The 27399-nt window shown below is 41.4% G+C and overlaps 1 protein-coding gene across 3 annotated transcripts; it reads right to left on the bottom strand.

The window, feature by feature from the left end:
* Positions 1 to 803: 803 nt before the first annotated feature.
* SLC18B1 (solute carrier family 18 member B1) lies at positions 804 to 17978 on the bottom strand. 3 transcript variants are annotated; one of them, XM_051615179.1, is made up of 14 exons: positions 17864 to 17978; positions 17200 to 17339; positions 16028 to 16123; positions 14273 to 14346; positions 13464 to 13611; positions 10525 to 10681; positions 8881 to 9017; positions 7155 to 7256; positions 6508 to 6599; positions 5244 to 5339; positions 4396 to 4470; positions 3163 to 3256; positions 3010 to 3056; positions 804 to 1640 (listed from the first exon to the last, which is right to left on the bottom strand). In XM_051615179.1, the coding sequence occupies exons 1-14, from the start codon at positions 17907 to 17909 to the stop codon at positions 1574 to 1576; spliced, it is 1371 nt and encodes a 456-aa protein (XP_051471139.1). In that variant the 5' UTR covers positions 17910 to 17978; the 3' UTR covers positions 804 to 1573. The 3 variants fall into 3 exon arrangements, 2 of the variants coding, with proteins under 2 accessions (XP_051471139.1, XP_051471140.1); XM_051615180.1 differs by having other exon boundaries at positions 17200 to 17336; positions 17864 to 17976; XR_007889079.1 differs by lacking the exon at positions 804 to 1640 and having other exon boundaries at positions 3163 to 3245.
* Between the last annotated feature and the right edge of the window lie 9421 nt (positions 17979 to 27399).

The following is a 27399-nucleotide window of genomic DNA, read 5'->3' as shown; positions in this document are numbered from 1 at the left end:
ACAGATTTCTGAGTGTCCAGGTGCCACAGCAGGTCATAGACTGCTTCCTCCTGGATTATGAGGGGGTTCTTCTGCTCTCCATCCTTATCTTCCAGCTCAGGAGGCTAAATACCCAGGGGGGTAGCTGGTCTGACTATTAACTTCATTAACTTTAATGGTATTTGCACTCTTCTGGTAATCCTGGCCACTTGAAGTCCTAACAGCACAAGTCAGGTGTAACAGTCATTCCATAAAGAGAGCTAATTCTCATGTCTACAGATGTGCATCTTGTGCAGCTTTCATCTACTTCTAGTTGTCTCAGCTGCCTTACCATCAGCACTGGCAGAATCAGCATTTCGTCATAGGTTGAGGTGTATGTTCCCAGCTTCAGTGAAGTTTAATGCCTGATACAAAAGGAAAGGGAACTATTGCCAGGATGCTCCCAGGGGAAACTTGCCCTTCGGTACCTTGATGCTTCACAGCTCAGTTAGCTACCAGAGCATTTCTTCTTGCTAGTGCCCCAAATTCTCATGTAAATTCCAGGACCTGCCCATGAGAGAAATTACTGGAACTTATGAAGGCTAGACAATTTTTCTTATTTATAGAAAAATGGGTACCACAGATAACCCCTTCCAAGACCCAGTTCAGGGCTCAAGGACAAATTAAAAGACTTATTCCACAACCAAGGCCACAAAGTCTAGTATGCCAGACATGCCTGTGTCTCAGTTCCCCTTGAGATTTTTGCTAAGCAGCTGTATTATTTTTTCCCAGTGCTGGAAAATAGTAGCCCTGACTTTTGATAAGATATATTGTTGCACAGGTAATTAGTGAAAACATTTCAACTGGGATTTATTAGTAAATTAGATCTCACATACACCAAGTTGAGTTGTCATATATAATACAAACATACACGAGTCTGTATGTGTATGTCCACATACATACACACTTGATGGGAAGTCTCCTCCAGGACTGAAGATCAGTTAGTTCTACATGGAGATGCTAACTCTTGTTTTCACCTTTGCCACCCATTTTCAAGCACTTCCAAGATAATTCAAGTGCTGGTAGGCAAAAGTCTCTTAAACTCTTGTCTAAGAAAATTCACAAAACTTTAAAAAAGTTGCTTTATTGAAAATAACATTGTGCTTAATTGTTTTGTCATTTCAAATTCTGTTTCAGCATTTTATGTTATCAGTTAAAGTATTACAAGATAATGAACTTTCTTTAGAAAAATATGGAAAATCACAGTAGCAAAATAGTAGCTTTACTCAAGAATAACGCACAGCACACTCAAGCATAGAAACCAGACATTTGAAAACACACCTATTCATATGAAGTGCTGCACTATATATGGAACACAATTAGACAAACTGATGTCTGAGGGTTGTTCATCACTTCAGCCAATCCACGTGAGGACTTACAGAAGAAAGGCGCTCTGTGTTTAGTGTTTCCAAACAGTAATGCAGCTACAACTAAACCACAACTGGTTGTTCACTAAGGGATCGTGTATTCCTGCTCCAGAGTAATGAAAAGTTATTAAGTCCACTCATTTCAACATTAGGTTAAACCACAAACAGATAATTGAAAGTATGTCTGGCTATGTTTCATCGTCTATCAGGTGAGTTCTTTCTTGATTATTACCAGGAGGATTCTGGAGGTTGGAACTGTTTGCACAAGGAAAACAAAAGGAGGGAAGAAACAGGTTTAATATGCTCTTGATACTTCTATGTGGTACCAACATTGTAACAAAAAAGCTGTATATTATGTGGAAAGAGCTATGTGGATCACTGGCTTTGGTTCCCCACTATGGCACAAAACCACATATTATTCCTTTCAAACTATTTCACAGAATCACATGACAGTTTAGTTTGGAAGGGACCTTTAAAGGTCATCTCGTCCAACTCCCCTGCAATGAGCAGGGACATCTTCAACTACATCAGTTTGCTCAGAGCCCAATCTAACCTCACCTTGAATGTTCCCAGGGATGGAGCATCTACTACCTCTGTGGGAAACTTGTTCCACTGCTTCAACACCCTCACAGTAAAGAATTTCTTCCTCATATCTAGTCTGAATCTACCCTTGTTTAGTTTAAAACCGTTACACCTTGTTCTACCACTACAGGCCCTACTAACAAGTCTGTCCCCATATAAGCTTATAAACTCCCTTTAAGTATCGAAAGGCCTTATTATGATAAGGTGTCCCAGGAGTCTTCTCTACTCCAGGCTGAACAACTCCAATTTTCACCAGAGTGGAGCAGAGGGGGAGAATCACCTCCCTTGACCTGCTGGCCATGCTTCTTTTGATGTAACCCAGGACACAGTTGGCCTTCTGGGCTGCAAGTGCATGTTGTCAGCTCATGTCCACCAGCATCCTCAAGTCCTTCTCCACAGTACTGTTCTCAATCCTTTAATACTCCACCCTGTACTGATACTGGGGGTTGCCCTGACCCAGGAGCAGAACCTTGCAACTTGGCCTGTTTGAACCTCATGAGGTTCACACAGGCCCACTCCTCAGGCTTGTCCAGGTGCCTCTAGATGGCATTCTGTCCCTCAGGAATGTCAACCACATAACTCCACTTGGGGTCATCTTCAAATTTGCTGAGGGTGCACTTGATCCCACCATCTATGCCATAGGTGAAGAAGATATTAAACAGTACTGGTCTCAGTATGGATCCCCGAGGGACACTACTTGTCGCTAATCTCCATCCAAACATTGAGCCATTGACCACTACCCTCTGGATGCACCCATCCAGCCAATTCCAGCTCATAGGCACCCTCCTGAAGGTACCATCAGTAGGTTTGCTTGTTAAATGCCACAGTCCTGTTGCTTGTATAGAACAGGCATTCCCTGGTCTAGGTCTCTGTTTAGGTCAGCAGGGATTTAGGAAACCATGCAAATTATTTAAGCAGTATTTTTACTGCTCATCTTGTTACTCATCATCAGGTTGGTAGTGAGGAAAAAATAGAAGCATAGCTTCCAAAGTTTTGCTTTATATGGCTGCAGGTAAAATAAAGAATAAATGTCTCAGCATACCTTTTCTTTGTTGCCTCAGTGATATAGAATATTCCAGTTGCAAGACCCTTTGAAGAAACAGTCAGTTACAATTGTAATAATAGTAATAAAAACCTCATGCAATAGCTCATAACTGTAATAGATATAAAAAGCAAAAATAGTGTCATTACTTACACTTAACAGTGCCCATCCTCCTTGGATGGCTGCGGCCCATTCAAAACCCAGCTTTTCATTTAAAAATCCTCCCAGAGTGGGACCTGCAAATGCCCTGCAACAGAACAAAATGAGAGACTGACACCCCAAACAAGAAAGATAACATACTGTATTCTCAGAAACCTTCTTTATTGCGTTTCCTGGCCTCCTTCCATTATTCATAGAATCACAATACCAGGCTGGAAGGGACCTCAAGGATCAAGGACCTCTGGTCCTTATTCTCATTCCTTTCTCAACTAAGAGATTGTTTTCCACAGACCTAACTTTTCTACAATCTGCAATAAGTATTAATTCTTTATTTGCCATGGCTCCAGTAACCCTGTCTAGCTACCTCCTCAGCTGGAAACACAAACCACATCAGAAAGCTGAACACCCTCTTTTTTGTATCTTGAATGGCTCAGAGGCCCCATTATGGACCATGTTCTAACAGGGCATTTACACAGATTACTTCTCTGATGGTGCATATGGCGCAAATTTGTACCACTGAAACCCACCTGCAGCCACAGAGGGCCACAGAGACTGATAAATAAAATCCTGGAAAGAGGCTGTCAACAGGGGGACTCTCACATCCCACTGAGTAACAACTCTTGACGGGTCACTCAGCCAGTAGCTCCTTTCACTTCTGCAGCAACCACTGAGTAAGGAACACACACACACCCTGCTAAGCTACACAGACACAGAACTTGGGGAACGGCTATTGCTGAAAGAGAAGATTCTACCCTAAGCTATCCCAGACAAAAGGAGACAAATGTGGAAAACACAAAAAGGGGAACAGAATTAGTCAGAAGCAGATACCTTCTAGCTCATTCCATGTGGGAAGACTTAGATTTGTAAAGAAAGAGAGCCTACCTCGCTACATATTAAGCATTAAATATTTCTGTAACAACAGAAATGAGCACACAGAAGGGCAAGCTAACAACCACTTAATCACTGACGTCCACTTAATCACTGAGCTTTTTGATATACAGGGCAATGCATTTCAAGGAAGACAAGTTCAGGGTCCACACCCTTTACTGGGTAAAAAGCTTTGTTTTAACATATCCACCAGGCACCTGTTTAGCAAGAACCTTCTGAATCAAGGTCAACACAGTGACCACAATGCAAGACTTCTGGTTGTAATGCTGCAGGCTTTTGCGTGGCAATACTGTAAAACAACCAAATACTCATAGCTTACAAAAAGGTGGCTATACCTACCCAAGGGACCACATGGCATTGAAGAGCCCAGACACCAGTCCCAGCAGACTCAGCCCTTCTTGAAATCCATTCTCACTGCAGAAAGACAAACCAGTCACAGTACAGTGTATGATACATTATTGTGTCTCAGTCTACAGCCTTCCCCTATAAAGTTTTTTGCCTCCTGTTGATTTACACAATACATACATAGTTATCAAGCAAAAGTATTCAGTGGAATCATGTCTGTTTACCCAGTACTTTCTCTGCTGCCTCTCTGGAGGACTGCCATGCTACTTCTCATTTCTGATGTCTTCCAGGTGAGATTTTTAACACCACACCACTGCTCTTTCCCCAGATTTCATGTGGTAAGGGCAAAAAAGTGAGAGGTCGCTTATAAGAAGTGACCAAGAGGAACATACTATGAAGAGTAAATCAAGACCCTTCTAGGTCTGCCAAGCCACATCAGAGACCCTGTATTTTGGGCAAGTATGACTCCTGTAGGTGCAGCTGTTAAAGCCAATGCAGTCAGAATATCCAGTGAAAACTGCTTGCTGATATTGTCTTCAGAAGGTATGTGTATGAAACCATAGACAGGTCCGTCCCATGCTGTGAGACCCAGAGTCTGATGGCTTTCATAGTGCTGAGGTACACACTTACAAAATTATATTTGGAGTAAAATGACTAGGGTGCTCAGTCAAAAAAAACTAAGTCAAAAGAACAGTGGAAGCACTTAAGTGTTACTGACTGTCTTTGTCTCAAAAAGATGGAAAAAAGCCACGTCAAAACCTAAGCTCATATTCACCTGTGAACATCAGCTGCAGTTTCCTACTGTTGGTAACGTGAAAGATGTGTTGGACCAAGTTACTTACTATGCACATTGCAGGATCTCTGGAAACACTGGGATAGCACTCATGCCAAGGGAAAGGCCAATCAAAACCAGCATTAGCACAAACATCCACAGCCGACTGAAAAAGAGGCATTTAAAAGACGTTAGTTGCTGAAGACTCTCAAGTACAGACCCCTTTTGACTGAAGGCTGTTATATCAGCTCTCCATGACTGACCAGAAAACTAGAGTCCTTGAAGTCAAGAAGAATGCTACTTCAATTGAACACTAAGACATGAAAATACAGTTTGATGCTTAAGAAAAAGACTTTGTGGAAGAACTTGTCAATCCTGTGCTCAAATTAAGTATTTCCCCATCAAATGCAGTTCATTTTAAGAGGAGCACATAAAAAAGAGATAAACAGACAAGCATAATTCAGCAATACGTATGTCCAAGCTCCAGATTTGCCTGTTGCACAAAGGATCTGCAGCTAAAATTTTGTAGCATATTATACCCAAATAGACTTAGAAAAGAACATTGAAGATTTTACTGATTTTCTCACCAGATCAAACATTTCAAATGTATGATCTTCTTTAAAAATTAGAAGTCTAGAAGGAAGTAGTTGATTAATTCTGCACATTAGCAAACCTGTCATCATCTTTAACAGAGTAGACCTAGGACAAATGGACTGTACAGCTGTTTTGTAAATGTACCAGAATGTTTTGCTGTGAACTAACTTGACATCTATAGCCATGCTGTGTTTAGATGCAACTGACATTGTCTTCACTTGGCTAGCTGAAAACAAAGCTATAACCTGGCATTTTCCTCAGTAAGTTATATACAGAGAGAAGAAAAATCAATACTCCAGCATAGCCATGAAAATAAAACCCATAGTTAAGAAACACTGAGAAAATTGAGAACACTGAAAAACAAGAAAGAAAGGGAACTTTGTTCTGCTGCACTGGAAATGCCTCAGAACTGGGAGGAAAGGAAAAGAAAAACCAGCATTCTTCCCACCATACACATTAACATGAGCAACACACTAACAAAAAGCAAAGGAAAAGGATCTATTTTACAAAGCTGTGAAATCTCTATTTTCAGATACTTCCACCGCTTTACACTGACAGTCTCATGTCAGAAGTAAAAAAAGCCCCGTTTCATGGTCAGAGGTGCTAACTATAGACTTGTTATATAATGGAATAATATAATTGCTAATTATAGACTAGTTATAGCTATCACAACTAGGGTCATGATAGCTATCACAAAAACAAGGTCAAGAGTCAAGGTACAAGAAGCAGCAGTTCTGTACCTTTCAATGTGCAGTACAGGAGCAGGTCCTAAGAAGAAAAAGCACAGTGCTGTCAGTAAGCCTCCAGATACCAGCAGCCACTTCCTGAGGTACTGTGAAAGAAAAGGAAGAGGTATGTAATTTAAAGATGTGAATTTGTCATGGAACTATTGCATCTTTCCCAATACCTCCTTTCTAAATCTTCATCCTCTAAAAAGTGCTGTTCCTGGAGAGACCATTATTACACACAAACTGGGAATTCACTATTTCTTTGCCAGTTCTGAGGAACACAAGGAAACACTAAATTCATGTTTCCTCACCAGCAACACAATGACTGGCACCAGCTTCTTCATACAGAGATTTCTTCAGGATACTGAACAAAAGTGGCAGCCAAGTATTTTAGGCCTTACTCTTCCTTAGTGTGAGAAACATCAAATTCCATCTCATGTAATTCTCATGTACATAGGCCACTATTAGTTTGTGTCAGAGAAAAAAAGTGTCAGAAAACTGGAACTGTCCTTCATGCAGAGCATTCAAACCCTAGGTTTCCTTGATCAATTTGCAGTGTCTGTCAATCTGGCTATCACTTCAATATGGGAAATCCTCCAGTTTTAATTAAATGTACAGAGTGCTTTACTAATCCGGCACAAACAGCAAATAGTACTCACTGGCAGCTTATCACTTAGGAGTCCAAGCAGAGGAGAAGACAGGGAGTACAAGAGTGCCAAACCAAGGAATACCAAGCCCACATAACCAGCTGGGAGTTTGAACTATTGGATAGGAAGACAAAAAAAACCAACAAAACAAAACAGCAATATAGGCTACATTCATTAAAGGACAATCCAAGAATTACATTTTAGGTCAAATTCTGAAATGCATGATTTAAAGTATTTTACCAATACCATACAGAGGTTTTTCAAGCATTTGAAGTCATCAGCAGAGCTCCAGTTTCCTTCATTTATGTTTCTAGGCATGAATGACAATGCCTGACACAACTGTACTCAGACAGAACCTAAATAATCTGAAGAGGAAACACTATGCTATGTCTCTATGCCAGTAAACTGGATTCTAAAATTAATATCTGGCACATTTGAAAGGGACACTTCAGACACTGAAATTTGGCTGGATTTAGTCTGTACCTCTCCAATCCAGTTTTACTTCCACTTAGAAAAGCATTAATATGGTAGTCATGCACTGCTCATCAGTACATCTTAAAAGTAAGTAGTGCTATAAAACACAACTCTGACTTTTCAACCAAGGGAGGATTTTCATGAGAATGAATTAAAGGCTTTTTGCAAGCACCGTGAGGTCTACATTTTGCTAATGCAGTCACAATTTTATACTGAAACAAAATGTTTAATGAACCAAAAGCATATTAAGTCTCTCAAGCAAGTGCTTTAACTACCAGTTTGAAGGAATTCCAAGATGTTTCATGTGGCATGGGTTATCTAAATATGCACTATTTCCTTGTCGTCTTATAAGCACATGCTAGTAATTCTCATTTAGTGCTTAAAACACCTTGCCAAATAGGCTACAGTCCTTTCACAGCAAGTATCTGTTAGCACAGAGCAGAGGGAAAGCATAAGAGCCACAACAGTGTCCAATATTCTACGGTGGGATAATTACAGATCCCTCCCGGGTTGTGGAAGACATACATTCACATCTCCACTGATGGAAAAGGTTAGCACCAACTCTCCTCCACCCTGGATAAGAGCTCTAAATGCTGGACTAGGCAGAGGAGCACTACAACCTGTAAAATGCTTTTGCCTGGAAAAACAATTAAATAAGCCACTCAAAAAGCACTGCTTAATTTCATACAGGAACAGAGTAAAACTGTTTACTTCAAATTCACTATCATAAAAAACATGGTGAAAACAAAATTTAGTAGGAAACAAACAGATAAATATTAAAATAAGTTCAAAATTAGTTTTAAACTTAAATTTTGGGAAAGCTGTACAGGAAGGCAGGGCTGTGACATTATGTCCCCAAAAGCAAATATCCTTATTAAGAGATGTAACAGTGTGACTGTTGCAATTTTACAGAATTTGCTTTCAGAAAGGAAGAAAAAGTCCCCAGTTGACAAAACTAGCTGCTATACCCTGTCCAGAGAAGGTACTCAGCACTTGAAAGCTGAGTGGAAAATGGATGCGTTTTAAGGGCCAAGCATTTCCCCATTCTCAAAGTTACTAAGACTTGGCAGTGACAGATGGTATAAATGGAAACTGAATTGTCAGTGCTGTGGAAATCAAGTTATTTGGAAACCAAAGTATTAAGTTAATTAAATCACTGGAGTTGGATAATGCTTAATTTTGTTTGGGATATTTAAACACCATCTATAATCAGCTTTTCACTATTTAGCAAGTCAGGACTATCCTGCTTGTTACAAGGACTTACCTTCTCTATTATAAATAGAGACATTGTTGGATCCAAAAAGCCCAAGCATGCACTTAGAGAAAATATAGTAAGACAGAGTAGTAACACTTTTGGCAGAAGAACGAGCTTCCAAAAGGAGTCCTTACTAGGGACTGAATCTGTTTAAATAAAAAAGGAAGGGAAAACTGCATTATTTTCAGTAGCACAAGCTTATGATTGACCTTCTTGCTTCAGAAAAGAAACTGGTATTTACCTTTTATTGTCCTATTATCTAACAGATTAAAGTCAATAGTAGACTATTATGCGCTATTCTGTTTTTTATATTAAAAACTCAGGTGTGGTAGCTGAATAAAAGAAAAGTGCACAATTTAGTTTTCAACATTGCAAATCCTCAACCTGAAAAGAACAAAAGCATATATTATTCCCAGTTTCATGAAAACACAGTTACTTCTTTGCTAGCCCTGCCACAATGAAAATCTCTCAGATGCAGCTCAACTTAACACAAACATGTGCACACACCTGTGAATCATTCATATCCAATCAGAGAAATACGTTTTGAAAGTCAAATTAAAAGTCTGCTGCCTATCAGGTGAGATCTGTCTGAATTTTTAAGCATCTCCTCATCATTCAGGTTTCCTGTATCTTCCATTTGTACTCCAGACAGGAAGCTTCTTCATGCTTAGGCATAATTTCTAAGTTGCACGTCCCTCCTGATGCTGATGGAGCTCTAACAGTTCAAGGCTGTCCCCAAGTACCTACAGAAGTGAGGTTCATTCACTAGCATCCACCAGCTCAGAGCTAACATTTCTTCAACGTAGCTTCAAATTGGCCAGTAAATATCATGACCTCATACAACTTCAGAGCTTGAGGAGGTGGGGGGGAAGCTAGCACAAGCAGCACATGGTTAACCCCTGTAAGCTTCTCCTAACAGCCATATATATCAAGTTATTCCCCAAGGTTTTCATATTTAATGGGAAAAAAAGAAAAAAAAAGAAACCCACTATATTTTAAAGTTACTATTTTTTTTTTCTAGAAAAGACTAACAGAACTGTAAGCTTGCATGAAGACTTAACTTTAAGGTAACTTTTTGGTCAAGCGGTATCATCTAAAATTTAATAAAATTTATGACCTCCAGGACTCTAGTTAAATCCCTCATTCATTAATTTTAACATTATTTCATGTTAATAAGATCTTGAATCATTCAGTACAAATAAAACCCTTTTGTTTTCCCTATAATTCTGATTTCACCCCGACTCTACTAACCCCTCAAACATGTCAAGTTATCTTGTTTTAGGCAAAACCTGTGTCTGGCTTTTCTTCAACTAGCTACAATGGCAAGCTGATACTAAGCAGACATAACTGATCCGTTACAAGCCCTGAAGCTAGAGAGACAAAAGAAAACAAAAAATTTATCTCAGTTTACTTCCACACAGACTTCTTGGTGTTTTCAGAGATGAGCATGAGGTGTTGGATTCATTCAGGCCATCTGCACACATTCATTTTATCTTGCATTAAAACATGGGCCTGATCAAGATCACAAAAGTGAATTCAGCTGGAGCTTTGCCCTCTGAGTTGGCTCAGACTCCAGAAACTGGTATTTTTCTAAAGCAGTTACATCCATGAGAAACTGAGATGAGTGAAGGAGACAGGAAGAAGAGTGCTTACCGTATTTTGGTAATATGCACATATTCACAGGCACCAAGACCAACACCACACATCCCAGTGTAATGAAAGGGACCTCATAACCAAATGATTGGTACAAAAAGCCACCTAAAGGTGGGCCCAGCACCAGTCCAAGTCCTGTGAAAATTTCAAGGCTGCCCTAAAGGATGAAATAGAAAGGAAAAAAAAGTGAGACTCTCTAGTGTAACAATAAATACAATCAATTTTCCTCAGGAATCAAAGAATTACCTTGGTTGGAAAAGACCTTCAAGATCACCAAGTCCAACCATCAACCTAACAGTGACAAATTTTTAACTAAACCGTATCCCTAAGCACTACATTTATTCAACCCTTAAATACCTCCAGGGATGGTGACTCCACCACTGCCCTGGGCAGCCTGCTCCAGGAGACAGCGAAGTGATCATCTCTGCCACTCTCCAGCCTGAGTGGGGGGGCCCAACCTCAAGTACTTGGGTGCGTCATCATCTTGTGGGATGAGGTACATGTGCCAAGTTAAAGCTTTATCTCTCTAACTGACCATTTGGATTCACAGACTAGGAGCAGAAAATAACACTGAAACTGCAACAGGAATAACTAATTCCAATTACGTTGGCTATAATTTATTAATCTAGCATATTTTTTAAGATACCGATTTTCAAAAGGACAATAATACAGTTACACTGAAATCTTTTGTTATAACACCATAGTCATCACTGTCATCATCCACCTCAATACTTGGCTCATCAGTGCTTAAACTACTCCCTTTTAACAAGTAACAGTTGATGGCAATAACCGTTACAGTTTTGCTGACTTCTGGGACCCAGGAAGATAGTATAGGGATTAATCCTCAGCTTTAATTTTACTGATACCAGTCAGAGTGGTCAAATGGGCCAAAAGTGGACACAGTCAGCAACTGCCAAGTTCTTTATCCTTGGTCAGCCTAGGGTCCCAGCCTTTTCCATCCTAGGAAAGGAAATAACTAGTAACAGCATATAACTACCAAGTCCTCAAGCATATATGACTACCAAATTCTAGATAGATTTGAGACATTCCAGTAAATTTCAACACATGCAATAGACATGGGTTAACATAACTGCACCCAAACAATGCTTTTACTGGTGCTGCTCACCAACCATACATAATATTTATGATTAGTGGGATTTCAGTTTGAGTCAGGCTCTAAATCATTTAGCCCTTCTAAGTTTATAAATTACTGGGATGGGGTGAGGAGTGGAGGCACTGCATTATTACAGATCAGGCGAAGATAAGGTAAACCTGATATATTAAGAAAAGTGATATTGCTTATGTTCTGAAGGTCATACCTCCTCCAGTAAAAGGATATTGTTTATAGACACTGAACTTCCCACTTCAACAAGGTTAACATGCCTTCATTTAATAAATTCCCCATACATTCTCTAGGATATCCAACGGGTAAAAGGTGGGATGAAAACTGGTACCAAAAGGATAAGGAAAGTGCTTTCCAGTATCTAGGATTATCAACAAGAGCAATAGAAAGCAAAGCTGAAAATCCCTCATTCATTCTTTTAGGCTTTATGATTTTACCCTAGGATGCACCTTGCTTCAACTAATCAGCTCCTTCTTCCTCCTGCCTCTGCCATCACCATGAGCAGAGGAACAGTAACAAGAACCTTCCATCGCGTCCACTTAAGGACAGTAAGTCTACATGAATGAATCTGAAGGTTTTCTTCTCATACAGAACAAGACATTAGAGTATATAATAAGGTGAACAGACCAACATTTAAAAGCGACCCATCTCCTGACAGGACCCTTTCTCTATTTTAAACAAAGGTAGCTACCCAGCCACAGCTGTGTAGCATTTTTGACTGTCCTCTTGAGGTGACCTTCACCACTACTTACCATTTTGAGGTGTGCACCATGTTTATTGTGCTGCCACCACAGAACTTCATTGAAATCTTATAAAATAGGTAACTAAATCCCTTTAAATCAAGGTTAAGTTTCTTACCTATTTAAATTACATTTTAAAATTTGCAAACAGGAAACCTTAACCTTATTGACTGAAGAAATCCAAAACATGATTGCAATCTATAGCCTGCCTTCCAAAGAAACGACCAGCTCCTCAATGCTGATACAATTTAGTATGTTTTGTGCTAGTTAGGAAATAATATTTTATAGACATTTATTTATAGAAATAACTATACATTTTAAAAACAACATTAATAAAAGCATCAGCTTTTCCAATTTTACTAAATATTCTGAAGGACATTCTTAAAGCTGATCACTCACTAAAATTTAACCCAGTTATTTCTGTCAGTGTCTATTTTAATAGAAACCACAGTTTATTGAAAAAGAATGAAAAAGCAGCATTTTACTAAATGCAAAACTTTATTTTTTTCCTAACACCATAAAAACCAACTAAATAAGGGTATTATCTCCAGTTAAAATGAATCATTGATGACTAGAAATATTGCTCTCCAGATTTCACGTAATTCTAGCTCCCCTCACACATCACTTTTAATAATACATTAGAAAACTGAAACAAAAATTGGTTTGAGTTTTGGATCTTTCAGTCATTTAGATCAACACTATTTGAATTAATTAATCACATTTCTTGACTCAATCCACATGAATTCTTACATTCATGTAGAAGTAGACACTAAAAGCAGTATTAGAGTTTTAAGAGTCTGATTTCAACTAAAGAGATAACTACTGCCATCAATAATCAGCTGTCTTCAAAACATAAGCAGCTAATACATACTGCTTAATTTATATCTAACTGAAGTTATGCAAAGGTCTAAGCCTGTTCTAGAATTGTGATTTCAAATTACAAACAAACTTTAAGTAATTATCTCAAATACCCCTGCACATTAAACAGTGCATTCCTCTCCTCCTGGCTTTAGGCCGCCTACTGGCAATTTATCATATTGTGGTTACCCAGCTGTAGCATTGGTTTTTGCACTTACCAGCACAGTAGCTATATTACTGGGAAATGCCTTTGCAAGGATTGAAAATGATGCTGTCATTGCTGCTGCAAAACCTACTGCATCTATTGCTCTTACTAAAAAGCAGAATCCAATGAACATTGGTCCACTTGGCACCTTGTCCAGCATCCTAGAAAAAAGCAAACCACAACAATCACATTGGTGAAGTAATTCAAACTCAACCAAACGATTTTTGGCAGCTTTTCCCTTTTCCCCCTTTTTTGTTGGTGAATAGAGAACAAAAAAACATAAACTCTGAAAAATTCCAATGCCATCATTTTATGTTGTATTTCATAGCTTTTCCAAGCAACTGTGCACAGAGTCTGGTGCAATGAGCTACAATTACCTATTAACAGCTTCCTTCATTGTTAATAAAACCTATATTTTGCTAAAATGAGTGGCTTAGCCTCTGTGTTTGCCAGGCAAATCTTCTAATTTGCACTCAGTATTGTTAAGAAAATAATAATTGAAACATTATGCATAAACATTCTCCTTATTGCTGCATTTTGACAGACTTCTTGTTGTTCAACAACTATGGTTATGTAAGTATGTAGAACTTTCCTCCTTTGCTTTCAAAACACTTAACAGGATTTGAAACCTACCGAAATGGAGAAGTGTTCATTCTGCTTTACAAGGGATAGACAAAAAGTAAAGATGTAAAATTTACGTGACCTAACCAATACCCGAACTATGCCCAAGAGTTTCCAGTTTTGTTTTGTGTCCATCTTTTCATATGAATGAAAAGGATTATAAGGCAAAAGCAATGAAACCAATCAAAACAAATTACTCACCCAAACAGAATGGTCACGCATCCAGAAACAAACATCCCTGCCACAAACATGAATTTTGCTCCAATATGGGTAAGCTGTAAATTAAATACCATTTTTGCGTGTTATTTTTTCAAGACAAGAACAAGTGTCTTTCATAGTAAGTTACTGTTCAGAAATCAAAATATTGTGGGCACTTTATAGCCTATGTGAATGAAAGACCTGGAGGCACTGCTCCAGCTGGTGTGGCTCATGTCATACTGAACCTAAAAATACTCTAAATGGTTAAGTGACTTAACCCAGTTTTCAGAATGGTAAGACAATGATGCAGTCCACTAATTCCCAGTGCTGAGCTGCAGCTTCTGCTGAGCAGCTGTTTACAGCAGCATTTCTCATGATAAACAAGTAGAAAGTAATATATTCCCCTCCAGCACCATCAGCGATGCCAAGTCAGTAATACCTGTCACATGTATTGCTCAGGAGAGTCAACAGAAGCTGATTTTAAAGCAAATTTATCACAACCTTTAATAGCACAAAGCTTTGGCACAGGAAGCACAAGAGCTTCAGGCTTTTCCATTCATTACCAAGGAAAGAATCTCACTTTCTTTCACGTCAAGCTCCATCACCAGGGTGAAGGACTACAACAGGCATGTCATAAAGCTAACTCGCTCCTGTAACAAAGTACATCTAAGCTTCTAATTCCATGCTGTAACTTCCCCTAAGGTCAGCAGGTATTTCAGACTCTTTTATTGTTCAGGCCTGGATAAAGTTCCTGTGTTTCAGCCATTATTACTAAAGCAAATATTTTGCTGAGTTTCACTGAAACCCTCAGGATTTGTCATTGCTGGACTGTCCACCTCTCACTTCACCTGTCCGCAGTAAGGATGGTGTGCCTACTCTCTCTCTCCCTGCAAAGTACTTTGTGATGGTTGAGCCATAGTTGAAAGCCACCACAGGCACCAAGACTGGACTTCTTAATGGCACTTGTGTGACACCTTGATGAGCCACCTCACCACCAGAGAAAACCATTCACCATGGGGTCAGTAAAGAGATTGCCTAGCCAAAGAAAGAGAAGACTGAAAAACTGCAGCAGAACCAACTTTGGGTATGATCCAGAGCAGCCCTAGACAAAAATGCCTAGGCAGAAGTGCTCCAGCACATAAATAAACAAGCTGTAATACAATCTATTTGCAATTTCTTCAGCATGAGAAAAATTCTGAATCTGTGGGAAAACTGAATTTACAAGAGCTGGAGACATTTATTTCATCTTGCTGTATAATAAAGTGGAAAGGAATACCAAGCGACTCAGCAGAGTCTCAGAAGGAAAAGTTAAAACAAAAACAACATACCAGAAAAAAAGGGATGAAACTAACTAAAGAAAAAAAACCCAAACAAAACACCTTAAGAGCAATGCCATAGGCAAACAAAATACATCAGTAAGCACAAAAAGTAAAATGAGGGGCAGAGGGAAAGGAGGTAATAGAAAGGACAATCAATCCGCAGATTGCTCTGAAGCAAAGAGATCAATTAGCCAGAGAAACAAATCAGCTAAAGGTCCACCACCCTGTGCCACCCTCAAGAACTACAGAAGAGTAATTTTTAAGTTGTACTGACAAGACTTAGATCAGATCCAGACTGACTGCCCAGGCTTCAGTTCCTACAGACACAAGCCTGCAGGAGTGCTACTGAAGAGACATCTCTTTTCTCAGCCTTAAGAGGACTGTCTTCATGTACCAACCTGTGTCGTGACAGAAATGTTATAGCTTCAACTATACTTACATAATATCCCATGATTAAAGAAGCCAAGAAATTGAACAAAGCAAAGCATCCAAAAATCAGGCCAACAACGGTGCTACTGGCACCTTTTTTTTCTGCCTGCAAAAAAAGATCACAACTGTGTGAAGATGGAGGCAAATTCTTGAGGTGGCTATCATTCATGCCTTGTACAGTTAACTTTTTAGAAAATTCTCTATCAGTGCAGTTACAAAGCAATTTCCTTTCTCAAAGGCAGTACAGGCTCATAAGGTCACAACACAGTAATTTAAAAACATTTCACTTCTAATAAAGCTATTTGTCATCAAGGGAAAAGAAACCTTCTTTCCTCAATGGAAACACTGCTGTTTGTAACAGGTAACCAGTCTTCACACAGGTGGCTTCCGCTGGTGTGCAATGGAGATAGCTACAAAGTTTTGAACCCTCATGTAGTAAGAAGGCAGTGAAGTGTATGTATCATGTCTCCCCACAGTAAGCACCAAATTTTTTCCTTATCCAACAGGCAAAATACACTTGCTTGCCTTCAAGCAGTAAATAAGAATATTTAGAGCAAAAATAATTGCAACATTTCTTTGTTAACACTTGGGAACAACTTGGTCATGAGAGAAATGGGACTTCTGCTGCAAAGGCACCATGACCATTTTTTTTCACCTCTATTCAAACATTGTATTCACTCAACATAACTTTGAGATTATTATTTTCCCCTAGAGTTGCTACGTTGGAAAGCTTAACCTAGTGTCTATGGCCCAGCATGAGCTAAGAGAGAGGCAGCTGTAACTAAAGAGTCACTGAGTGCCTAAGGCACTGAAATGCAAGTCAGTTCCCAGGCAGAGTTTTAATCTAGGCTCTACTACCAAACTACCATGTAACACTGGGCAAAAACCTCTTTCTTTTCACCAAGCATCCATTTCAACTTCTATCTCATATCATTAGTTTGCTCTCTCCCCTGCAGCCACGGAGAAGATGAAATTAGCCCATGGACAGGAGCCAGGTCACCATTACATACACTAAATCTATTTTAGCCAGCATTAGGCTACCACCACGAATTCCTACAACTGGGAAGTCAAACTCAGTGCTTACACACAGGCAAAAAGGTCCCACCAGTGTTCAAGATCCTTTTACAAGTTTCAACATACAAAAAATAAACCTAAGAGTAGCTGGCTAAGTTGTCTGTTTACCTCTGAAGGGAAAAAGGGTCCCAGGATTGAATAGCATATCATGGAACTGAAGTTTATGGAGGCTGTCGCAGCCATCGTAAATAGCTGTTCCCTGGTAAGCCTCCTTGACCCCCCATCGAGTGCTTCTGGCGTTCCATCTTCTTAAAACGAAACAGGAAAAAAGAAAAGGTGTTACAAAGTGACAGAGGGAAACACAATTTGCAATCCAGGTTTGAAAATTAAAATACTTATGCCCGACCGGCTCTGAGGAACTGAAGTCAAAGCCGTGCTACTTCTCTCCAGGCAGGAGAGCAAACTTGGCCGTACGGGCATCGGGTCCCCGCGCGGTGCCAGCCCGCAGCAGCCCCGCAGCAGCCCCGCAGCCCGAACCGAAAGCAGGAGCTGCCCCCCGCCCTGGCTCCGCGGGTACCGCTGCGGGGCAGCCCGCGGCGCTCCGGGACCGCTCCAGCCGCCCCGGCGCGCGTCTGAGCCCGCACCGCCCTCCGACAGCCCCGGTGCTCGGACAGCCCCGCGGCGCGGCACCGCGGGACTCAAACAGAAGCCCGCCCCACCGCCGCACGCCAGCTCCCTTCTCCAGCGCGGGCTCCGGCGGTGCGGAGCGGCCCTTCGGCAGCGGGCAGAGCCCCGCGCTACCGGAGGAAGGCAGGCCGCCCCCGCCTCACACCTGCCAGTCCCTCGCCCCCCGCGCCCTCGGCCGCCCGGCTGCCCATGGGGAAGGAGCGCAGCGCCCGCAGCGGCCCCTCCCCGCCCGGCAGCGGCCGCGGGCTGGCAGCGGGGCCAAGGCCGGCCCCGCCGCACCGGCCGCCGCCACTGAGCATGCCCGGCCCGGGGGCGGCCCCCGCGCCCCGCCGGACGCCTCGGGCGCTGGGGGGGCTGCCCGGGAGGCGGTGCGGGTGCTGCGAGTGCCAGGCGAGCGGCGAGGGCGGGAGGAGCAGGCGTCGGGCTTGGGCAGCCTAATAGTAACGCCGCGGCTCGCAGGGTGCGCGGCACCTCGGGCTGAGGGGAGCTGCTTGCCTGCTGCAGCCGGTAACACGTGGAATGCAGCCGGTGCCCTCGGTACAGCGGCTGCGAGAGGTGACAGATGAGGACAGCCGAGGAGGCAGCGGGCAAAGCTGTCAGGAGAACAACTGGGTATTTGCTGAATACAACCGTACCTCGCCTGGACCTGAGGCAGGTGTTCCCGACCAGCAGAATAATGCTCTCACAGGAAAGCCTCACAGTAAAAGTGTAAATCCCAAACGCATTACAACAGGACCTCAAGGTTTATTAATATAACGATGTTGTTGACGATGTTGACTACTACTAGAGACTGGGGGAGGGACTCAAGAGCTACCTCCCGCTTCGAGTTTGGAAGGTAAAGAAGGGATGGGTACTAGGGGCTCTGCCTCACTACAGCCGAGTAACCCTGCTGCACTGCCTGAAAACTTAACCCCTTTGGCCCCGCTTCGCCCTCTTAAGATTTCTCAAGGGTGGTTGGCAGTGGCTGGCTGTCCTAAAAAGGGCTGTAATGCCGCAGTCTGCCATACCAGAGGGAAATTCAGGATGGCTTCTTAAGACTGCTAAGACCAAGCAAGATCGGTGATCATCTACATAGTATCTAGCAAGTTATAGGAACCATAAGACAGTAACAGAAGAGCTCAATGACAAATTAGTCACAAGAATCAATAGCTATAAGCTGGCCAGGAGTAAATTCAGGCTGGAATGAGGAAGAGGTGATGCAATCAATCTATTTGGCCCAAGTTCATGTTGGGAGGGGAGGGAAGTGAGGAAGATCAGCCAGGAGCTGGGGACCTCTTCCAAATGTAATAAAACACAGACCACCTACTGAGGAGAAAAATTAGTCATTACTTCTTAAAAGCTCTATTTTAACTAGGCCATCAGTGTTCCATCTAGTCACCAGTTATAATATTATGATGCATAATAAGGACATTTCAGAGCAAATGTTGCCATGTACCTAACTTTAGAATCCCACACTCTCATGTGACAAGAAAAAGCAGAATTACTTTCTTATCACAAGATTCGGAACCTTAAAACTATTTAGCAGCCACAAAGAACAACAGCCACACTTTTTGACAATATATGCTGTGTGGCATATATTACGGCTGTGAAGTTGAAAAATCCCTAAGAACTATCTTGATCTTTTCCTATCTGCCTCCAGAAAAAAGACAGAAACGTAAATAATGTAAATCCTTTTCATAGATACTGTCTCTTGAACAGCCTTGCCTGCCAAAAAGTGGAAAAACCCTTGAAGTCATGCTGAGTTCAGCAAAAGGATTTGAAGAAAGTGATACATGCAAGGCATGACACACTAATAGAGCAAATGAGGTAAACTTGTAGAGAGAGATTAAAATTGTGGAGAGAAAATAAAGCTTTCATTTTTGTGGCTAAAGACAATTATATTCAGGAGGCAAAACAGTTTTCGCTTCAACTACTTGTTCTTTTCAGTTAACAATCAACATATTTTCAATCAACATATTCCAACTACTTTCAAAACCCAGTCTTTCTCTCATTAATAATTACATGGGCTTAATGAGTAATCCAGTAAAGCCTATGGAGTCACATTTCCACAAAGTGAATGCATGCAGTAGAAGGATGAAGTGTGGGAAGTAGCAGGGCTATGAGCTCCCTATGCATGTGCAGTTTACTTATTCACTACTCATCATTCTCAGAAGAAACTGTTCAATGGAAATGTTTATTAATTCTTCATGTCTTTTCTAAATGCAAACTATAAGAACACTATAAATATTTAACTTTCGAACTAGCACTTGTTACCAGGCTGTCATGATATTTTTTCAGGTCTAATAAAGATAATTTTTTAAAAGCATACAAGCCTTTCTTGCTTACGTTTTATTGTGAAAAATAGCTTTGCAAGAAGTTGCCCATCTTCTTAGCATTTTCAGAACTACTCCAATCTAGAGAGCTTGATATTTCAAGCTAGTTTGTAAAATGCCATGTAAGACCAAGAGGCCAGGTATATGGGGAGTGGTTTGTTTGTGTTACCCACACAAGGAAATTGCATGAGCACCTCAAGGGGTGTGCCTCAGCCTCTCCCATGGATACTTCTAATCCCAGCCTCCAGCAGCGCTCCTGGCCACCCCTCTAAACCAGTCTTGCACAGGCCCAGAATTCAACCTCTAGTGACATGGTACAAATGCTACTGGCCATCCCTCCAATCATTTTTTGTCTTTATTCTAATATTGTTTGTCCTGTTTTATTAAGCCAATTCTGTTGTTTAGCAGGAAAAGAATTGTTCCTATAACTGGTGATCTGACACTATGTCCTTTTGCCATTTTAAAAGGTCCTTTTTTTGTTTATTGAAGTTTGTCACTCTTTTTGGGTTGGTTGTTTTGTTTATATTTTCATTTTTTTTACAAAATTCAGACTTTTGTAATCTGTGTGTGCTGATCCTCATCAGAAGGTTCATCCTCTGGGTCACAGCCAGTGGTGTCAGAGATTCTATAATGATTAGGTTCATTGTCACTAACATCTGGCATTACAGAAGTTGAACTGCAGCTTTGTGGAATTACCACCTAGCATCCAACCTTGAGCAACGTTGGAATAAAACAATATTTCACCTCTGTGTGCTTGATTGGCTCAGTGCATATCAGGTGATAAAGACTAGATTTCGGATAACAGTTTTGACAACCCAAATGGGATCCACTGACATCCTTACCCAGTTGATCCTACTGCATCCAACAGGGAGGAGGGACCAGAGTGGACTCCAGCATGAGCCAACCTGTTGATCAGGGACTCCCAGAGCTCCTCTCCCTCCTCAGGCACTAAGTGACACACAGGTGCAATGCTTGAATTGAGGTACTGTGGCAATTAAGGGTAATTATGAGAAGAGATATGGTATACCCCTTGTGTCCCTTTAGGATGCATCCTGAAACATTGGGAGAAATTTAGAGGGGTTCCTCTAACAAAAGAAAATATGAAACAATATTGCAATCAATGGTGACCACCCTATCACTTGGAAGATAGTGAAAATGGCTTGAAAATGGGTCTTCAAAGTTAGAATAATCATGAGGAATTTCAGTTGATGTAATTGTGATGCTATTGTGTGTAAATTGTCCATTTTCATTCAGTATTGTGATACTATTTTAATTTTGGTGTGAAGTTTGTAAAGATTGTACTGAATTAATGGGAAATAGCTTGTAAGTATTGCTGTCATGTTATTGTGTTCATTCTTGTTTTTCATGATAAGCTTTGCAGTAGTGAAATGATCAATAAGTAACATAAGGCCTACCATGAGTTTTTAATAATGATGTTGCATGTAATACCACCAATAGTTATTTGATGGGACAATGAGAAGTGCCCTATACTCATTACCCTCTACAAGGGACACCCTTGAACACCAACCCTGTTATCTCCTGTTTAACAGCTTATTTACCCCATATGAAAAAACATCAGTTTGTGATAGAGGACATCACTTGGCAAGTGTACCTTTTGAGTAATTGAACTAGATATGCTTTTGGAGAACTAAATTCATAGGTACAGCAAGACTCAATGATTAACGCTTCAGAATCACTTAGCTTTGGAGGTGATACTACTCGAAGAACAAGGACTCTGTGGAATGTTAAATTTAACCAACAGAGAACGTTGCATTGCCATATGTTAACACCACCGCCTCAATGGAAGAAGCTGGAGTGAAGATGCCAAGCTCGTGGCTATCATCTGTCTTAGGATCATTAGGACTCACGAGGTGGGGAACATGGTTGATAAAAATAGAGCTAACTTTGTTTGTAGGTTTTATGTTTTTGTTAATTGCCACAGCTATTGTACAGCACATGATTACCCGTGCCATTTCCTCTTTCTCTTCCCTGTTTTCTCCCACTGTATAATAGGATCACCACCCTAGAAAATGATCTTCCTGAAGGTATCAAGATGTCTGTTTGAGCCACAGGGCGTTGTAGAGTCCTGAAATTCATTATTGTCTCAAAACAGCCATCCTGACAAACTGGACATTGTGCTTGGGTGAGGTCCTCATTCGATAAGCCATCTGGACACTGTTCTGGCAAAGGAAGTCCCTCGTTGGGTAGCCACCCTGATAAGCAAGACACTGTCCTTATTCGATAAGGAACAGTGCAAAGCAAGCAGGGCCCTGTGGAGGCAGAGTGCCATCTTGTGAAAGCCCTGTGTAAGGCCACCCAACAGGGCACATGCGCAGAGAGAAGGGTGTCAGGACACGGGTAGGGCAACCCAGGGAGATTCAGATTGGACCCCTTTGCTTTCTAAACTCCTACTCAGAGAGGAGCCCAGGTCCAGCCAGATCTAACCTCAGTCTCAGACCTGACCCTCCCAGGGAGAGTGATTAAAATGTTACGGTCCAAGGAAGTGCTCGACCATCCAACAAGCCCTTGATCAGATTAAGGTGAAATGACACTCAAGGTCTGTATTTGAATATTAGGTTGAATTAAAACTATGAAAGAAATACTGATACTTCAATTATTATCTCAGGATGAGCCATCATAAAGGCTGATTATTTTGATCACAAAAGACACAATACATACATGTTCAACCTGCACGACCAGAGAAAAAAAAGTTAGTTAGGCCTTGTGTTAATAAATTATTTTAGGAAGGATGGGGAAGAGAGAGAGAAGAGAGAATAGGAGAAGAAAAGTTAGAGAGATAGGTAACAGAAAATCACCAGCGTTAGGCCAACCAGCGGGGGAGAGTTAGTGTCAGTGAGGCTCCCAAAGCCCACCATCACTGCTCCTCCTGTTATAGGTCTGTTTCGCTTAATTGTTTGCTACTATGAGTAAGTCTGGTTGAGACATCACCACTGAGCAACTGGAGCAGATCTCCAATATTTGTCTATGCAGGCCTTAGGCCGTATGCAGGGCAGTTGTATATGCAGGCTGGAGGCCCTTTTCAGATGCAGATGAGACTTCAATCAAGGGCTTACAATGGTGTTTAGACACCACCTCCCACAGGTTCGAGGAATGGTCTCTCACAAAGGGTCGGTCAAACCAACTGGGAGGGACAAGTGACCACCCGGACCCCCATGACTCACTGACTCATTTCCAGAACACTCTAAAACTCAACACTGAGTCTGCACAAGATATGCCAAGCCCCCCTGGAAAAGGCAGGACTGGCCTGCCATCCAAGGACCACAGTCATTCTGAAATTGCCCCTGGATGACAAGGTGGAGATAACTTTTCTATCTCCTTTTTCTTCATATCTCTCTCTCTGTCTCGCTGTCTTTTGTTTTTAACCTTATTCTCAGCACATAAAAGTAACATCACTTCCAACTTTGCTAAGTTTTTGTAACCTGTTGCTTTGACATTTTTGTTAAGTTTTGCTAATTGTAACCCGTTGCTTTGAAAGTAACGTTTTGCTCTGTTCTACTAGTTGTAATTCGTTGCTTTGAGAGTATAGCGTGGTGTGTTTTTGACAAGCTTTATGACCTTAGTGAGTTTTATGTGAAGTTGTGTTTTTCATGGATCTTCTGGGTAATGGTCTCACTCTTAAAATACCACGCAGAGAATTCAAGAGGTTAATCTTGCCAGAGGCTAATCTTGTCTAGTGGGTTGTTAAAAGAGGTTAACTAAGAGAGGGTTACCCCTGCCCCTGGGGCAGTTAGAAAAGGTTAAGTCTACCTGTACCCACCTGGTCGGACGCTTGTTATGACCCTCCCTGGGAGGGACAGGTCTGAGAAGAGCACTGGACCTATCCACAACTGGCCTCATCTCTAAGGAGTCCAATCTGAATGTGTCTCAGTTGCCCACCTGGTGGGATTTGACAGTCATGTCTGCAGCAACTTTAAAAAAATCAGTATTTCCTTTGAGATCCCAAATCACAAGTTGAATTCAAGCCTTGGAGCAGAACCCCTCTCTAAATACTACAGATAGAGTCTACGTCCATTGCTTATCTCCACAATATAAAAACATATTAAGAGCAGCTTCATTTGTGGATATCCAGGGCGTTCTGAAATGCTCAGCACATGTGGGAAGACGTATGCCTTATTGTTTTCTGTGTATTTGTAAAGATCTTAGAAATACTTCTACGTTACAATCCAGAAATGACTTAGCTAGTGCTTATTTGCATCCTATTACTATTTCTTTTGCCAGAAGTCATAGTGGCTGCACGCAGGTACTTTGAAAGAGTTTAAAACAGCTCTAACGTAAACTGCCTGATAAACACATCCCTTGAGAGTCTAGTGCAGAATATGTGGGAGGCAACAAAAACCAGCAAACTGTTAGGTTCAGTTATCATGACATCAAGGTCTTTCTTGTTTTCAAATCTGCTTTAAAATGCCACAGCTTGTCCTCTTTCTGAGACCCCAGAACAGCCTCACCATACTCTCTCCAGGCATTAGAAACTTGATGCAGACACCTCTTGCACTCCTGAGTAGCAGCAAGTGGTTGGCTGTTCTCATCTGTTACCTGGAGGTGCTTGGAAATACACATCTTGCCCCTCTGGGCTGGTGAGCAGGACTTCTGTAGATACATGGCAAGAAAATGGGTAAAAATAGCCTGGCCTCCACAAAAGTCTTTATCATGCAGAACCTTTTTCTGGACTGTTTGACCAGGAAATGAAAACGATAGTTGCTTAGGAAGAGTAGGGTGAAATGTGCACTGGTGTTAATTTGCAAGAAGGTTTCCAACTTGGCATTCCACTGGGCTGAGAAATCATGTCTGGTTTGGAAAGAAAACGAGATAATTCTGTCTTGTGACATTAGAAATCTAATCATAGCACATGCCTGTGTTTTGTATTTCTAGAAACACAAGATGTCAAAGGGAAGTAAGTTTAGCAAGGATTGTTCAGAACTGAAATTCAGAACAGATTGTTCAGTTCAGCAGTGTTGTGGACCTTCTTGGGAATTTGTAATACCTGACACTTTTGCCTGCCTTCCTGGCTACCTGGCCATACTGTGCTGCTGTCTAAACTACTCATTATTCATGTGCGCCTCCACAATTTACAACATGACACTTAAGCTTTCATTGGAGTTTGGCATTTTGAGGAAAAGATGTGGTTGACAGGGTGACCACAGGGTGAAGGTAAAGGTTACTGCAGCAAGAGACAGGGAGAGAAATAGAGAAAGCAAAATGGAGAAGGAAGAGGATGGCTGAGAGAGTGAATAATTGTATTTTTATTGCAGTACTGTTCTAATGAAAAAAAAAACCAAGTTCAGTTGCCACTTTGATCAAAGAGGGAAAAAAGAAGAAGGCTGCCACCATGGAAAGGGGATACAGTCAGGAGAAGTCAAGGAACTGAATGGAGAGCACAGAGGGTAGTAGCTATAACCACAGGCTTTTTAAATATATGCAACCAGATGGTGAGTCCAAACGGATTGCCTAGAACAGCTGGCTGGTGAGAATCCAAATTCTTGAATGTCATGTGATAGCAGCTTGTGGTTACTCTTCCTCTTCCCAAATCCAAGTTTATAGACAGCATGCTATGCTGTTTTATAATACAAGCAAGACTTGAGAGGACCAAGTTCCTCTGCTGGGTCTAGCTGCTCAGTGAAGCATCAGGCCAGTGCTTGCCCTGACACCACCTCGGCCCCCCAGAGCCCAGGCAGCTCTTGCACTGCATCTGGCAGCTCCATGTTTTATTGCACTTCTTACCCCACTCACCAGCCCTCAAGTGGTCTAGAAGTACCTTCTTAGCACAGAATGACAATCCTTGTCTTAAATGTGTCATGCCCCATGGCTGTTTACCAGCATTTAAACCATAGGTGGCTAAATGGACATCCAGCATTAACTCCAAAACAAAATACAGAGGTTAAGCAACTTGCTACTCCTTGTTGAAATCTGGACAGAAAGGTGGAGCAGGTGTAGTGCCAACAGCATGCAGCGTGGCCACACGAATGCTGGGCTCACATGAACACACAGTGCAGCAGAGTGAACTTTCAAATGAACTCACACACTTCCATTAATTTTTACCAACATCTCAATGTCAGTGCAAACCTCACCTTTACATATATGTAACTTTGGTCTTAGCATGGCTTTGTTATCTTGCAACTGTACTAGGAAAACTATTTTTGCATATTCTACTTCTAGATTATTAGATTATAATTTTATTATAATTTTTATTTATTTATATTTATTATTTATTTTTTATTATTTTATTTTTATTATTTATTTTTTATTTTTATTTATATTTATTATAATTTTATTTTGATTATCACTCTTGCTGTAATACAAATCTTTTAAATGTGCATACTTCCATCTCCTGGACAGAATATATATTGCATTTTGGGAGGAATATATGACTGTTGTCAGAGAATGTAGGGAGGCAACTAGGAAAGCTAAGGCCTCCTTGGAACTTAACCTTGCAAGTCGGGTTAAGGACAATAGAAAGGGCTTTTTCAAATACATAGCCAACAAAACTAATACCAGAGGCAATATAGGCCCACTGCTGAATGAGGTGGGTGCCCTGGTGACAGAGGATTTAAAGAAGGCAGAGGTGCTGAATGCCTTCTTTGCCTCTGTCTTTACTCCTGCAGGCTTTCCCCATGAGCCCCAGTTTCATATAGCCCCAGTAGAAGTCAAGATAAAGGAGGAGTTTGCCCAGGTAGATGAGGATTGGGTTAGGGATCAGTTGCATAATCTGGACATCCATAAATCGATGGGTCCGGATGAAATGCATCCAAGGGTGCTGAGGGAGCTGGCGGAGGTCATTGCTAGTCCACTCTCCATCATCTTCGGTAAGTCATGGGTAACAGGAGAGGTGCCTGAGGACTGGAGGATAGCAAATGTCACTCCAGTCTACAAGAAGGGCAAGAAGGAGGACCCGGGTAACTATAGACCGGTCAGCCTCACCTCCATCCCTGGAAAGGTGATGGAACAACTTGTTCTTGGCACTATCTCTAGACATATCAAGGAGATGGGGGTCATCAAGAGCAGTCAACATGGTTTTACCAAGGGTAAGTCATGTTTGACTAACCTCATAGCCTTCTATGAGGAAATTACTAGGTGGATAGATGATGGTAGAGCGGTAGATGTGGTCTATCTTGTTTTCAGTAAAGCATTTGACACCGTCTCCCACAGCATCCTTGTAGATAAGTTGATCAAGTATGGGTTTGATGATCAGGCAGTGAGGTGGATCAAGAACTGGTTGAAAGGAAGAAGTCAGAGAGTTGTAGTCAATGGGGCAGAATCTAGTTGGAGGCCTGTGACTAGTGGAGTCCCTCAGGGGTCGGTACTGGGACCGGTGTTGTTCAACATCTTCATCAACGACCTGGATGAGGGTACA

This window comes from Apus apus, chromosome 3, assembly GCF_020740795.1.
Source record: "Apus apus isolate bApuApu2 chromosome 3, bApuApu2.pri.cur, whole genome shotgun sequence".
NCBI classification, from domain to species: domain Eukaryota; kingdom Metazoa; phylum Chordata; class Aves; order Apodiformes; family Apodidae; genus Apus; species Apus apus.
The sequence above is the reverse complement of the archived record's forward strand: the minus strand, read 5'-3'. Positions and strand labels throughout refer to the sequence as shown.

Coding starts and splice junctions, on each gene's coding strand:
- SLC18B1 (XM_051615179.1), bottom strand. CDS start 17,909: ATGGGCAGCCGGGCGGCCGAGGGCGCGGGGGGCGAGGGACTGGCAG. Junction 16,124..17,199: donor GACCCTTTTTCCCTTCAGAG/GTAAACAGACAA, acceptor CTTTTTTTGCAG/GCAGAAAAAAAAGGTGCCAG. Junction 4,471..5,243: donor GAGATCCTGCAATGTGCATA/GTAAGTAACTTG, acceptor GTCTTTCTGCAG/TGAGAATGGATTTCAAGAAG.